Source organism: Dama dama, chromosome 25 (assembly GCF_033118175.1).
Source record: "Dama dama isolate Ldn47 chromosome 25, ASM3311817v1, whole genome shotgun sequence".
NCBI lineage: Eukaryota > Metazoa > Chordata > Mammalia > Artiodactyla > Cervidae > Dama > Dama dama.
In genome coordinates, this window is record NC_083705.1 from 18813302 (window position 1) to 18830069 (window position 16768).

The window sequence follows — 16768 nt, forward strand, 5'->3', positions numbered from 1 at the left end:
TGCTTGTTGTTAAACAAACTCTCCTCTTCTGCAGTGGCATGTAGCAGGAAAGGCTTTTATATACGCGTTCTTTCGTTTGATCATCCCAACAGCTCTCTGAGGTGGAGGAACTGGAGCTCAGAGAGGCTTTGAGTGACTTTCTCTGGATCATAAGTTAGTAACACGGGACTAAACATAGATTTCTTTAGATCCATGATGTTTCCACAACACTGATACTAAACATAGATTTCTTTAGATCCATGATGTTTCCACAACACTAATAGTCTTTTAAGAATATTGCCAGCCTCTTAACCTGCCGGACTATTTCTATCAGATTGTTTGCCAAAGCCAATTTTTTGATTTGCAAATAATGTTTTACTTTTTGATTTGAAAATAATTTCAGACAAAAAAGTTGCAAGCAAAAATATCGCAAGGAACACACACGTATGCCCTTTACCCAGATTCAAATATCCTCAACCTTTTGTCCCATTTGCTTTCTCATTAATCTCTTTCTTATGTATGTAACTACCCATCTATGTATCAGTTCAGTTCAGTCACTCAGTCGTGTCTGACTCTTTGCGACCCCATGGACTACAGCATGCCAGGCCTCCCTGTCCATCACCGGCTCCTGGAGTTTACCCAAACTCATGTCCATTGAATTGGTGATGCCATCCAACCATCTCATCCTCTGTCATCTCCTTCTGCTCCTGCCCTCAATCTTTCTCAGCATCAGGGTATTTTCAAATGAGTCAACTCTTCACATCAGGTGGCCAAATGTTGGAGTTTCAGCTTCAACATAAGTCCTTCCAATGAACATCCAGGACAGATCTCCTTTAGGATGGACTGGTTGGATCTCCTTGCAGTCCAAGGGACTCTCAAGAGTCTTCTCCAACACCACAGTTCAAGAGCATCAATTCTTCGGCGCTCAGCTTTCTTTATAGTCCAACTCTCACATCCATACATGACTACTGGAAAAACCATAGCCTTGACTAGATGAACCTTTGCTGACAAAGGAATGTTTCTGCTTTTTAATATGCTGTCTAGGTTGGTCATAACTTTCCTTCCAAGGAGTAAGTGTCTTTTAATTTCATGGCTGCAGTCACCATCTGCAGTGATTTTTGAGCCCCAAAAATAAAGTCTGTCACTCTTTCCACTGTTTCCTCATCTATTTGCCGTGAAGTGATGGGACCGGATGCCATGGTCTTAGTTTTCTGAATGTTGAGTTTTAAGTCAACTTTTTCCCTCTCCTGTTTCACTTTCATCAAGAGGCTCTTTAGTTCTTCTCTTTCTGCCATAAGGGTGGTCTCATCTGCATATCTGAGGCTATTGATATTTCTCCCTATGTATAACTGTATATAACTTTTTTTTCCTGAAATACTTGAGGGTAAGTTACAATTATCATGGCCCTTTACCCTCAGTTCTTAAGTGTGTGTTTCGTAACAGTTATCAACTTCATACATTTACTTTATCACAACATTGTATTCAACCTAGTTTGTATTCCAGTTTTGTCAGTTGGCCTAATAATGTCCTTTCCAGCATTTTCTTTTCTCCAGTACAGGACCCCACTAGAGCAATGTTGGATGTAGTCTCCTTTAGTCTAGAACAATTCCTGTACTTTTTCTTTTTCTTCTATAACACTGATGGTTTTGAAGAATACAGTACTCCCTGCCACTTTTTAGAAAAGAGAACTTTCTTATTTTTGTGTTTGTATAATTGTTCCTTCTGATTTGTATTCTTGGCTGTTAAGCCACGTAGGTGACATCATGTTCTTCTCAGGGAATCAACTCTGCAGACATACAGTGTTCACCTGTTCCCCATAAGTGAGATTAATTTTGATCACATGGTTACGCTTTTACCTCCTTTCTCCACTGTATTTAGTTGTTTGTTTCTTACAACTAATAAAGTGTCTATGGTAAGACACTTTAGAACCATGCTTTTCATCAGATTTCCCCCTGGGTTTCACCTCCTCGAGCAGCAGCACTTGCTTAGGAAATGTTGTCATTGTTATTTCAGTGCCATGGGCTCTATCCAACTAGCTGAAGCTGATTTAAAAAAAAAAAAAACAGCATACACTTTGAATGATCCTAGGATGTCAGGCCTTTAGCAGACCTAAGTGACAACCCTTTTGTGACCATTGCACAGTGGAACTTCTTTTAACACAGTAGTTCTTAACTGGTGAACATTTTGTCCCGGGGTGGGAGAGGCTGCGGCGAGGGGGAGATTTGACATTTCTGATTGTCACAACTGGGAAGGTGCTTACTGCCATCTAGTAGGTGAAGATCAGAGAGGTTTCTAAACATCCTACAATGTATAAAACAGTCTTACCCCCTAAACACACACACACACACACACACATACACACACACAAATAATTATCCAGCCCCAAATGTCAGTTGGGTTTCCTTGGTGGCTCAAATCAGTAAAGAATCTGCCTGCAATGCAGGAGACCTGGCTTCGATCCCTGGGCTGGGAAGATCCTCTGGAGGAGGGCATGGCAACCCACTCCAGTATTTTTGCCTGGAGAATCCCCATGGACAAAGGAGCATGGCGGGCTGCAGTACCTGGGGTCGCAAAGAGTGGGACCCAACTGAGTGACTAAGCACAGCAAATGTACATAGTTTAGGAGTGCAGGCTTGAGAAATTTTGCAAATTGTGTTCATACTTTATGAGTCATTTCTGTTGAGAATGTTAATATCTGTTTTTAGGAGCTCTGTTTTTTTTTTTTTTTTTAGCTGCATTGGTTGCAGCACTTGGGATCTTTGTTGCATCATGCAGGATCTTTTTCGGTGAACAGTCTTTCTAGTTGTGGCATTCAGGCTTATTTGCCCCAAGGCATGTGGGATCTTAGGTCTCTGACCAGCAATTGAACCCCTTCGCTGCAGGGCAGATTCTTGTCCACTGGATCACCAGAATGTTAACTTTTGATGCTTAATTAACACAAATTTCATGGATCATCTCCTTTCTTTATAACACTTAAAAACTTGATTTTTCTCCTGGGTGAACTACTCCATGTTCTCTTCCTTGGCCTGGTTTTTAGTGCCAGCCACATACCAGGCAGTGTTCTAGGTGCTAGGAAAACAGTTCTGAACAAAATGGATGAGATTCCTGCTCTCATTAAGTGCATATTCCAGGAGAGTGTATATTCTAGGAGAGAAACTAAGTAAATAAGTACAATAGGAAAAAATCAGATAGTACTAAGTGCAAGGCAGAGACTAAAAAGAAAGTGATTCAAATAGAGCCATTTGGTAGCTGGCTTAGACTTGGTGGGTCAGAGAGTCTGAGAAGTTGACATTTAAGCTGAGGCTTAAATGACAAGAAGGAAAACATTCCAGAGAGAGGAAATAGTCTGTGAAAACCAATGATAGTGTTGACCTAAAATAGACTGCCAGTTATTTCTCCAGCAAAAATGGGTTTATTCACAATCAACAAAGACTTGCAATTTGGGATCTGTAACCATGGCAAGCCATACAAATTCCATGCCACTAGAGGACTCTTACAGAGAGGGGAAAAGGAAGTTGGAAGGGCTATAGTAAACAGAGTCCATTGAAGGAACTCAGAATTTGAAGTATAGTGGCTTTTTATTGACTGCATTCTTGCCAGGAAAGAAGAGGAAGTCCCTATTCTTCCTGTTGGGCCCTCCTATAGCTGGGCTTCCCAGGTGGCTCAGTGGTAAAGAATCTGCCTGCCAGTGTAGGAGACTCAGGTTCAGTCCCTGGGTCGGATGATCCCCTGGAGCAGGAAATGGCAACTCGCTCCAGTATTCTTGCCAGGAAAATTCCATGGATGGAGGAGCCTGGCCACAGACAGAGAAGTCCAAATGGTCACAAAAGAGTCGGACACGACTTAGCAGCTAAATAACAACAGTCACAGGGCGTGAAATGTCCCCTTTCTGAACCTCCCGTACTATTTTAATTGAGGTTTCTGTTTATTGATTTTTTAAATAGGCATGAGCTTGTCATGTTAAGAAAAGCCCATATGGCTAGAGCATGGGGGGAGGTAGGAGTAGAGATGAGATTGAAGAAATTGGAAAGGGTAAAATTATATAAGGCTTTGTTAAGCCAAGCTATGATAGGTACAGTGGAAGGCTTTGAGGGTTTTAAGCCAAGGCGTGGCATAATCTATCCTTTTGAAAGATAGTGAGAGATTGTGGAGAAATTACACAGTGTAGGTGGGGAGGAGGCCGAGAGGGAAGCAGGAGGAGGGGAAGAGAAGCAGGGGAGCCATTAAGAGGCTACTGGAGGAGGCCAGATAAAAGATGATGACTTTGATGGTACTAGTAGTGCTAGACAGAGATTCTGGATATATTTTGGAGATAGACTTGCTGAGTCTTGATGGTTTACATGCTTGGAGTGAAGGAAAAGGAATCAAGGATGACGCTTAGGTTTTGACTTGAGTAAATGAAACAGAAGACTAAGAGATGAACATTTTTTAGGGAGTAGCAGGTTTTGGGTAGGAGATCAAGAATTCTGCTACATTTGGAATGCCTAGAGATATACAAAAGAAGTCTATTAGGCAAAGGTCAGGGTGGGAGCTAAAGCCTCTTTTCCTGTAGATAGTATTATAACTGTGATGCAGGTGAGATCATCTAGAGAATGTAAAGCAGAGTTGATGCCCAGGAGCAAGCCCCAGGGCCCTCCATTTTAAAGACTGAACAGAGAGGGGGATCCCTTCTCTGTCAGGAAGTTAGGAAGATTGGGGAAGAATACCAATCAGGTAGGACACCAAATAGTGGTTTCTCATAAAAGAGAAGGTGGTGTTTCACAGAGGGAGTAGTGGTTTAACATGGCAGATTGAATATGCATATTTCTTCCTGAGGGGAATAAAGGGATTTTTTTTTAATGCATAAACTTTCAAAGATGGGCGAGGAAACAATAATGACATCATTTTGGAAGCAGGAAGCACACTGAAGAGTGATAATGGAAGTATCAGACCAAGGGAGTCTGAATCTAGGCTGGCAATGGAGATTAAAGTAGCAAATTGATCCATACTGTGGATTCCAGCTAGTCTTGGGAATTGGAGGCACCGGGAATCTATGAAACTGGTGACATAGGTAGAGTTGAGAGCAGGACTGCTTGATAACCTCCTGCATTTGGGAGCATGGTTAGAGTGAAACATCTTGGTCCTGGCAGATGATTAGAGGCTGAACTAATGGAACTTGGGATTTCAGACTCCAGGCAAGTTGAAAGGGGATGAAGTGAAATTCTTCATCCCAATTAGTGAGACCCCCTGCTCCCTCTTCCACTTAGTCCCCTAAATGCAGGCAGCTGGACTTATGCCCTCCTAAGTGAGATCAGGGTGTGCCTCTCTGAGAAGTGAAGAGCCTGAAAGAGAAGTCTTAAAAATACAGAAGGTTAGGAAGGATGATCAATGAAATGGATGGGACATGTTTAAAGTGATACCGTTTGACCTACTTGTATGCTGACAAAGGGTTTCTAATCAATATATTAATTTCTTACTCCTAACTATTAACAGCTGATCAAGGAGCATTGGACAGTCAAGGAAATCCTCCAACTTGAAAGAGACCTAACAAGAAAACATAAAAAGAAACTCTTAGAACTTTCCTGGTGGCCTAGTAGCTAAGACTTCACACTCCCAGTGCAGAGAGCCTGGGTTCCATTCCTGGTCAGGGAACTAGATCCTGCGTGCCTTGACTAAGACCTGGCACAGGCAAACAAATAAACATTTTTAAAAAAAAAGAACTCCCAAGTGGACAGACAATTCAAGGATAAGAAAGCTAAAAAATAAGTATAAAAGTTATTTATATAATCAGAGAAAGAAAAAATAATAATGCACCCACAAACAAGTTTTAGAAAGAACTCTAGGGAATTAAAAATATGATAACAAACATTAAAAATGCAATAGCAGGTTTGTAAGAGAAAATCAAGAAAATTTCCCCCAGAAAGGGCAAAAAAACAAAGAGATAAACTATAGCAAATATAAGAAATCTATTTATATAAGAAATTCCTTCCATAAGATCTGACATACAACAGATGGAGGAGTTCTAGAAAAAAAAAGAAAGACAAAAGAAAATGCAAGGAGGAGATTATTAAAGAGATAATACAAGAAAACCTCTCAGGACTAAAGGACATGAGTTTCATGGATCCATGTCTGAGAGCTGCACAATCAGTGAACAGAAGCTTCATCTCATGGCATACTGTGCTGGCATATGACATTTAAAATAAAGTGGAGACCCTTAAGGAAACAAAATTGGATAGCATACAAAGGATCTAGAATCAGAATGGAATGAGGCTTTCAATAACAATGTTGAAAGCTATAAGATTTTGTAGGAAAATGATTTTCAATCCATAATTCTGTACCCAGTCAAACCATTAAACAGTCAAAAAGTAGAATAAAGACATTTTTAGATTGGCAAAGTCTAAAAATTACTTTCCACATGTGCGTTTGTAGAAAGTTATTGGAGTGTGTAGTCTGCTAACAAGGATGAAAATTTTAAAAGGGGAAGGAGACTTCCCTGGTGGTCCAGTGGTCAGGACTCTGCACTTCTGCTCAGGCGTGGGTTAGTTCCCCGGTCCCTGGTTAAGAGTTGGACTGTGAAGAAAGCTGAGCGCCGAAAAATTGATGCTTTTGAACTGTGGTGTTGGAGAAGACTCTTGAGAGTCCCTTGGACTGCAAGGAGATCCAACCAGTCCATCCTAGAGGAGATCAGTCCTGGATGTTCATTGGAAGGACTGATGCTGAAGCTGAAACTCCAATACTTTGGCCACCTCATGCGAAGAGTTGACTCATTGGAAAAGACCCTGATGCTGGGAGGGATTGGGGGCAGGAGGAGAAGGGGACAACAGAGGATGAGATGGCTGGATGGCATCACTGACTCGATGGACGTGAGTTTGAGTAAACTCCGGGAGTTGGTGATGGACAGGGAGGCCTGGCATGCTGCAATTCATGGGGTCGAAAAGAATTGGACACGACTGAGCGACTGAACTGAACTGAACTGTCCCTGGTTGGGGAACTAAGAGCCTGCATGGTGTGGCAAGGCCAAAATAAGAGAGGAAGGTGTGGGATCAAACAAGACAAAACACAACAAAATAGTAGTTCCACCATAGGACAAAGGCAAAAAGAATTCCCAAGGCTTTAGGTAATCCTCAGCTGACTCTTTTTAGTAGGCCTGGAGAGCAGTCAGTGTACCTTTGAATAGAATGACAAGGATGATGGTGGGTGGGACATCTCCAAGCAAAAAATTAAATCAATACCTTACTTGAAGTATTTGAATATACTGAGGAGAGATTTACACTTCTGGTGGAATTGGGGATGAATGAGTAATAGGTACAGAAAAACTAGGGAAATGAAAATAAATAAGGCACTATTAAATCTGTAACAAGCTAGTTAAAAGAAAAATTGGAAATGTAATTATAATATGGGACTTAGGGCAGATTGGTTAATCATATGGGGCAGATTGGTAAATCATATGGTCATAAAATAATTAAAACACTGAAGATCGATTTAACCCCAAATTATGGTTCACCTCTATTGGGAGGCTGGGGAGGGGAGTGTTATGTGTGAGCATGTGTGTGTGCTGATCGTATAAAAGAGCTGAACCCTCGTCTTCCATTGTTAGAAGTGGATGATTTTTAAAACTGGTAAAAAACTATGAAAAATAACAATATAAGGAAATTATTGAGAATTATGACTGTAAATAGCAAATCACACAGTTACAATAATAGAAAATGGTTTTTTTTAGAGAGCAGGAATGGTAGACAGGGGTGTAATGATTTTATCAGTTTTAAAGAACTATTTGACTTTTTAAAACAATACACTGTGTAACTGAAAAAAAAATTAAGGTTAGAGTGGTTGATGTATTGACTGAAAATCAGGGACGTTCACAATAGAATGTTGATGGAAACAGGAGTTGAAAAAGACAACAGTGTAGGGAATCCCCGGCAGTCCAGTGGTTAGGACTTTGCACTGTTACTGCTGAGCGCTGGGGTTCAATCCCTCATCAGGGGACTAAGATCCCACGAGCTATGTGGCCAAAAAAAAAAAAAAAAAAAAGACAGTACACAGAAAAACACCATAAAATAATTTCTTCAGTTGTATATTGACCATAGATTTGTAAAGCTGATGTATACTTTAACCCCTTGCCATTGTCCCTTAAATTTGTTTTTTTAGGTTTTGGATACTATGTTTAATAGTCACGGAGGTTATACAATACAGAGTTGGTCCACCTCCACAAAGGAAAATATATTAAAAGGTTCTTGGGTATCCTTCAGGAATATTCTATGCACATATAAGAGTACATAGGTTTTGGGGGAAATCTTAGCTCTCCAACCAGAGATTGGACCTGTGCCCCATGCAGGGAAGCACAGAATCTTAACCACCCAGACCATCAGATAAGTCCCATGTAAAAGCACATAGATTTTAAAGCTGCAAGATACTTCTGCTCCTGCTTCTACCGCACAGTGGATGTGTGGGTGTGTGGGCATGGGGAACACAAAAATTGGTTTACAGAAGTAAGGGTGTTAATGAATTGGTACTTGAGAAGGAAGTGAAAAACTTGTTTTTGCTTTATTTAGAATATATTTTGTTATATTTAGAATATGGCCTGTATATATTTCTTGAATTGGCCTCATGCAAAAACACCTTACTGTTGAAGCTCTATTTATTGTGATGAAATAGTGTTTACATTTTAAGACTGGGGAAGAAAACTTTGACATAAAAGTCTCCTTCCCTGTTTGTCTGGGTCTCTCCCTTCCCTTCCTAATATCCATTGTTCATCTGCATTACACATTAACTAGATCTTCTTAAATACAGAAGTGTCTGCTCAACTGTGAAGATCAATTTTGTTCTTTCTTCTGATGCTAGCAATGTACCTTCAAAAAGGAACAGCATTCTTTCCCAACTCTGTAGGGGGTCATGGTGACTTGCTGTTCACTTTGTACGAGTGTGTATGTGTGTGTACCTAGTCACTCAGTCGTGTCCGACTCTGTGTGACCCCATGGTCTGTGGCCCATGAGGCTACAAACAAAAGTAATACATTTGTTTTTTCCTACAGACATTACTCTGGGAATAAGTTATGCCCTGTGTGGTGGTTTAGTTGCTAAATTGTGTCCATCTCTTGGGACCCCGTGGGCTGTAGCCTGCCAGGCTCCTCTGTCCATGGGATTCTCCAGGCAGGAATACTGGAGTGGGCTGCCATTTCCTTCCTCAGGGCATCTTCCTGACCCAGGAATCAAACCCAGGTCTCCTGCATTGCAGGCAGATTCTTTACCAACTAGGCTACAAGGGAAGCTGGCAAAGTGAGGTGAAGTATTTTACAACTAAATGTCTCACACATTTGAGAAATCTTCTATTGTAAAGTCTAACTTCACACCTCGTAGGATCTTCAGTTTGTTGGGTTAAGTAGTGATCAGGAGATGGACTTCCCTCATACCTCAGTTAGTGAAGAATCCGCCTGCAATGCAGGAGACCCTGGTTGGATTCCTGGGTCAGCAAGATCCCCTGGAGAAGGGAAAGGCTACCCACTCCAGTATTCTGGCCTGGAGAATTCCATGGACTGTACAGTCCATGGGGTTGCAAAAAGTTGGACATGACTGAGCGACTTTCACTTTCACTTTCAAGGAGATGGAGAGAAATAAAAGGGAATGAAGAAGAAAGACAAGTAGTAAAAGAAGTCCAAGAAAAAACAGATGGAGAATGAGAGGACTGTCTACTGGTCCTAGAAGCGGAAGAAAGGATTCTCTTCTGCAAACCATTCCTGCTGTATCTGTCCTTATTCTGTTTGCACAGTAATTAGTCTTTGCACAGTGAGTAGTCTTTCTAGAAGGCTGAGTAGCCTTAGACTCTTAAGACTGGGGCTGAGTAACATGGGGTACAGTACAGAGCGAAGTTAAAGCACAATTTAGTAGTCTTTTATTGGTGCCCAGCTATACTTTACAATGGCTGTTTGATGGGGTCAGAAGTGGGAGTAGGTGAAAGGTGCTGCTGATCACCCCAGAACTCATTGGTGTTCCTAGCGGATGAACCTGAAGCTCAGAGTTTAAGCAGATTTAATTTTTTACATAGCCAAGATATGGACAAGTCAAACTTCAAAATCATAACGAAGTGCACTGATCTTCCCTGATTATTGAAAATGTATGCCCCCTCCTCCATAACGGTTTTTGCAATCTTCCAAGAGGAAGGGTTCTCTTCCTCCTCTGAACTCGGGGCAGTGTTACACTTACCTTTCTTTCAGCATGTTATCTCTTTCATTCTTTTACATATTTTTATATTTTTAGTAACTGTTTTGTTCCTATGAGGGCAGAGACTGTATTAGACTTCTTTGTATCATGCACCCTGCTTTGTACACTTTAGGCTCTTAATGCATCTGTTGCCTTTAACAAAAATGGTTCCTGTAGATGAATTTAGGACTATTGCCCTGATTGCACAGGACTGCAAGGGCTCCATCACCTTATATTCGCTGGATCCAAACCCTATCATTTTAGGTCAGAGATTAAGTGACAGACTTAGATCACAGCTATGGGCAAAGTCTGATTCCCAGGCCTGCCAGTGTCCAGCCCACAATCAGTTTGCAGTCTCTCATATTTAGGCATTCCTGTCCTGCTCCTGTGAAAAATCAAGGCAACCAACAGTGGAAAACCCTTCTTGAAATAAGGCATGAGTATGCTGCTGCTAAGTCACTGTAATTTAGCTGATGCTTTTCACAGGGCTAGAGATGAACGCCTGTATGATTACCTTACCCTGGAGGAGGGCATGGCAACCCACTCTAGTATTCTTGCCTGGAGAATCCCATGGACAGAGCAGCCTGGTGGGCTACAGTCCATGGGGTTGAAGAGTCAGACATGATTGAAGTGACTTATCATGCATGCATGCGTGATAACCTAACAGATCTGTGGTTAACTGTTACCTGGTTTGCAGATAATCCTCAATGCTCTGCTCCTAACCTTCCTAATCATAGGACTGCTAACCACACACCCACACCCATACCCACATGCCGTCGACTGTGCAAAAGGGAACCCTTAATGGGTTTATACACTCTACTCCAGAGGAAATTAATCCCCTTGCCTTCTGTCTCCAACCCCATTGGTCCTTTCGATCTATCAAATGCCACCTCCTTTGTGAAGACTCACCCTTGTCCCTTCAGGTAAAAGTAACTTCCATTTTCTGAACTTTGCCACTCCCTTGTGGCACAGAATCTCTCTAAATCTTGAATTACAGTTATGTACACTGTATCTTCCTTAATGTGACAAGCACAGTGAAGGCAGGGTTTGTGTCTCATGTATTTATCTTAAACAGCAAGCTTATGAATAAGAGGCAATGGACATGCTGTTTAGCCACCTGAATCTCTCATTTGGGCTTTGGCAAAGGCCTTCTCACTGTTCCCTGGATTCCACTCTGGTTTTCCTGTCCTGATCCTTTTGAAACTAATCAGCCCCTTACTCAAAGCCCTCCACAGATTTTCCATGTCCTCACTACACTGTCTGCCTAATTTTGCTGTTATCACAGTGGCCTTCTTGCTTTTCTTCTATCGTGCTAACCACCACCTGCCTCAAATGCCTTGCATTTGATGTTTTTAGGGTAGAATAGTGGCTATTAATAGAATACAGTTTAGGATACTAATATTGTTTGCTTCCTTATTCAAATCTGGTTCTGTTAACCCCCATGGAGATCCTCTTTGGCTATTCTCTAGCACCTCTCTTAAGAGTGAAACCAGACTGCCTGGTTTGAAAAGTTGGCTTTATAACTTATTAGGTGTATGATTTGAGGCAATTAACCTTTTTCCCCCCTCAGTTTCCTCATCAGTAAAATGCGGATAATAATTATACTTATAGATTGCTTAGAATAGTGCCCACGTAGTACATAAGGGTTCAGTAAGTTATTGCTCTTCCTCATAGTGCTTATCACAAACGGGCATTTTTATGTATTGGTCTGTCTTCTACATTTCGAAGTAAGCTCCTCTAGGGCAGGACTGTTTTATTGGTGATTTTACCCCTAGCTGCTAAAGCAGTGTCTTGCTATAAAGAACTTCAGTGAGTTTTGTGAAGAATGAATGGACTTATTCAATGTTTAAAAAACCATAAACTACTGAATTGTATTATTTCTTAAACGGGCTTTCCGTAACGGTGTGAATATTGACAAATCTACATACTGTACTTTGTTTCAGGGGAAACCTCCTTGGCCTTTATATTCAAGAGGAACATAGCCACCAAGAGGAACAGTGTATCTGGAAAAAAATCTAGTCCATTATACTGTGTTACTGAACTAGATCAGTTAAAGCTAACTTATTATAACACCAGAGTACTAAGAGAAAAAATGGATAATTGTGTGCCTACCATATGGTTGCTTTGAGTAATTACTAGCAAATTAGTAATATAAAAGCACTTGAAAAAAATGCAGTAACACAGAAGTTAAATTATAACTAAGATTTTGACTACTGTATATACCTGTGTAACCACCACTGTGCTCTAGGTATAGAACACTTCCACCAATCTAAAAAGATCTCCCTGACCTTTTGGAACAGCTCCCTGTCTTCCCAAGGTGACCATGTGGCAGGCATAGTAACTCTCTGAAAGATGTCCTTGTCCACATGCCCACAACCTGTAAATATGAACATACCTGTGACTGTTACATAGCAAAAGGGACTTTGAGATAGGAGATCATTTTGATTACCTGGGTGGGCCCAATGTAACCACAAGAGTCCTTAAAAATAGAAGAGGAAGACAGAAGAGTGGGTCAGAGAAAGATGCTACAGTGAAAAAAGAGGCAGGAGAGATCTGAAGTGTAAGCAGCACATGACCTCCTCTTGCTGGCTTTGAGGATGGAGGAAGGGGGTGGGCAAAAAATATAGGTGGTCTCTAGAATCTGGGAACACCAGCAAATAAACAGAGACCTCAATCACAACCACAGGAGTTCAGCCAGCAACTTGAAATGAACGAGGTAATGGATTCTGAGAGCCTCCAGAAAGAAATGCAGCCTGCTGGCAACTTGATTTTAGCCCAGTAGGTCCCATCCTCAGCTTCTGACTGCGGAAGTGTAAGATAAGTTTGTGTTAAGTCATCTTCTGTTTTTGGACTTTATATGCGTGGAACCATATAGACCTCTTTTGTGCTGTGCTTAGTCACCCAGCTGTGTCTGACTCTTTGCGACCCCAAGGACTGTAGCCCACCAGGCTGCTCTATCCCTGGGGATTCTCCAGGCAAGAATACTGGAGTGGGTGTCCCCGCCCTCCTCCCGGGGCTCTTCCCAACCCAGGGATCGAACCCAGGTCTCCTGCACTATAGGTGGATTCTTTACCAGCTGAGCCACCAGGGAAACCCAGACCTCTTTTTTTTTTTCCCCACACCTCTTTTGTAGCTGCTTTCTTTCACTTATTATTTTTTTGGCTGAGCTCGGTGGCATGTAGGAATCTAAATTCCTGGACGAGGGATTGAACCCTCACCCCCTGCATTGAGAACACAGTCTCAACCACTGGACTTTCAGGGAAGAACCCTCACTTATGTTTTTGAGATTCACCTATATTGTTTATAACAGTAATTAAAAAAACTGCTGAGTAGTAGTCCATTGTAAATATACCATAATTACTTATTTATTGAGGATGGACATTTAGATTCTTTTAGTTCCTGGCTCTCACCAACATGTACATTCTTGTTCCACTCTTTTTATAGACATGTTTCCATTTCTCTTGGGTAAAGACCCAGGAGTGAAACTGCTGGGTCATAGGATGGATGGATGTTCAACATTAAAAGAAACTGTTGAACAGTTCTCCAAAGTGGCTGCATCATTTCGTATTCCTACTAGTAGTGTCTGCGTTCCAGTTGCTCCATATCTGTGAATTTGAGCAGATTGTATTCTGATTTTATGTATGAGAAAAAAAAAAAAAAACCAAAACAAACCAGAGGCTGATTTGCCTAAAGTCATATCTTCATGCTGCCTTCTCTCTCATCTTGATAGTTGTCAATCACATTGGCTTAATTATCTTGCTATTTTTATGCCTTCTAAGGGAGATGACAATTTTATTTTTAAAGGGAAATAATAATTTTAAAAAATGATGTGATATTTATTGTACCTATCTACTTAAATTTTTTTAATGTATAAAAATTACATTAAAACATCCATATGCAATTATTTTCCCACCATTCCAAAATTTTAATATGTATTGAAGATTCTGGACCAGAAAATGTGTAAAGAGAAGACAAGGAATATCAAAATAACTTATAACAAATTTCTAAAACCTCTCACATATTAAAATTTGTAAGACAAAAATATGATTTACAATATATGTTTGCCATTATGGTATAGATAAGAAAATAGTACCCATACTAAAATTAATTCATCCTACTCATCAAAATTCCTAGTATAAGAGTGAAAATATTCAGATGCTTATAAATAGGTATTCAAAAGTTTCTTTTGGACAACATTCTTTGGTGTTCATAGAACTGCATATATTATTATGTATCTATTTATCATACAGTCTTTTCAGACTATACATTCAGTTTAAATTGGAAATGAAAAAATATAAATTAGATATTATTACAGAAAGTACTTATAGGGTATTTTGATTTCATAGTGCCCAAGGGTTTATGAACAAGATTTACTTATTAAACTTTAAAATAACCACCTAATTCTTTGATATTTCTTTTATATTGACATGTTTCAGAAATTTTTTTAAAAAGTTACATTTTTAGGCAGAAAATTCAACTGAGTAGACAGTTATCTATAAGTCTCTCCACTGGCTCTTCCACAGTATATAGAGCTAAATGAAAAGATGAAACGCCTCGCATTGTTTGGATACCAGCTTAATAAGGAACTTGGAATGCCAGATGCATAACAAGAAATGGAATAGTCTACTTTAGAAGAAGACAAGTGAGTGAATAACATGGACACAACTTAGTCTAAGTTCTTTACCCTAATAAAGCAATTATTCATTTGCAAATATTACCAAAAGTAAAAAAAAATTTATTTTACAGAGTGGTTGACTTTTGTAATACATCAAAATCTGTCATGTTATCCTTCACTGTCCTCACTGCTGTCTCCTATCAGTGGTTGCGGTCTCTCCCAAATAATTTAGTTCACATTTAAAGTGGCAACAAGGTTTTACTTAATGGATTTAAGTTATAATTAGAAACCAGTTTTATATACAGAAAGTCCATAAATATAGATCTTTTATTCCTATTTTATCCTAGGGCTATGCAAAAAATTGACTAAATTTTTTTCATTTGGGTCTTTGTAATAAACATGTTACATACATTATTTACAGTGGAGATGCTTTCTGGCAGAAAGTAAACACACAGAAGTAATTTTGGTCTTCACTTGAATCCATCATTGTATGTTCATTTTTGAAGATGATGTGATAATACATCACATTCACTCAAATTATAAGTTTGCTATTTTACACATAATTTCAACAATTATTTTACTTGTACAATTAATGCTTCATTCTGTATTTAAATTTCCTTTAGAAAGATTCCTTGATCCAACTGTAGGGAGCTTTAAAAATTTTTTCAAAAACAACAAAATGTTTCTGTACAATTATGTGCAATTTTCTTCCTTCTGGTGGTATTATAAATACCTGGCCTTTTAATCTTCATTGTTCATACCCAAGCGGTAATTCCCAAGTTATCTCACATGATGTAAGTACCATCTTTGTAGTATTTCATGGACTCCATTTGTTTTGTCATAGCCAGAACATCATGAAATCCAGTACTCAGGCCAGACATATGTTGAAAGTATGCTTCTTTTTCCACTTGAATCGTTAAATTGTTTACTCCAGCATCTTTAAGTATTCCTGTAACCTGTTATAAAAATCCATATATTGAAAAGCATTTAGATTAATGCATTTAGTGCACATGGATTAAATAATGAATATCACATTTTAAAAAATAGCCAGATAGTGATAAGTCCTTAAGGTAACATTTGTTATTTAGCTGGTCAAGTATTACACAGGAGCTGTTAGGAGGCCAGTAGCTCACTGAACTGACATTCAGAGGAGAAAAGGAAAACAGCTATTGTTTTCAATTTGGTAGGTCCAGAATAGGGAGACAGGAACAGTTTTCATCCTTATCGCTACTCTGCCAACTTTATTATTATTAACTTAGAACTATTTATAATAACCTATTTTTGACCATCTGTTGGTAATCAAGGTGGATTACAAATGAACTTTTTTTTACATTAACTTAAGCTTGTCCTCCACATAATAAAGGTTGACTTTATGTTTACTATTTTTGGATATAAAACAAATCTAAATGTAAAAAAGAAAGCTATCCCTGGACAGCTGTAAGGCTGTCCTTATCTTTAAAAAATTAAGTGACTATCGAGCTGTAGAACTTATAATGTGTACAATTTTACTTATGAATTACCTCAACTGAAATTATTTTAAAAACTTAAGATGATTACCTGCTGTACTATTCTTTGTTCCAGCACATCAGATGTCACCTGTATATGAATTGTTCCTGCCACAATACTGGCAGAATGACGCCAAAAATGTGGGTCTCGGTATGATATTAATCCTTCAATTTTCTGTAGCTGTCAAATAAAAGGAGAGGTGATATAAATGGACTTGAAAGGCTAATTTACTGAACACAAAGCAGTCTTTCTGGTCCAGGAACCATTATTAAGCTGATTAAAAAAAAAAGAGAGCTTAGAATTTAGAACGGAATAGGAAGGACAACTACAAATAAAGGTGTCTACAATACTGACCTGGCAGTGATGCCAGCGAAGGAAGTTTGGAATAGGAAGTGAACAGGGTTACACAGGTGCCTTTATACACAATGGGTGCACACCTATTTTTACCTATATAACATGCACTTTACCTGTTTTAAACATCGGATACGTTTAA

At 39.5% G+C, this 16768-nt stretch overlaps 1 protein-coding gene across 1 annotated transcript in view; it reads right to left on the reverse strand.

Moving 5' to 3' along the window:
• Positions 1 to 14055: 14055 nt before the first annotated feature.
• SLC30A5 (solute carrier family 30 member 5) overlaps positions 14056 to 16768 on the reverse strand; it is a 33850-nt gene continuing 31137 nt past the window's right edge. Inside the window, exons 15-16 of the mRNA XM_061129628.1 lie at positions 16327 to 16455; positions 14056 to 15725 (exon numbers count right to left, since the gene is read on the reverse strand). Of these exons, the coding sequence (XP_060985611.1) occupies positions 15555 to 15725; positions 16327 to 16455 (300 nt within the window). The 3' untranslated portion in view covers positions 14056 to 15554. The remainder of the gene's footprint in view (positions 15726 to 16326; positions 16456 to 16768) is intronic.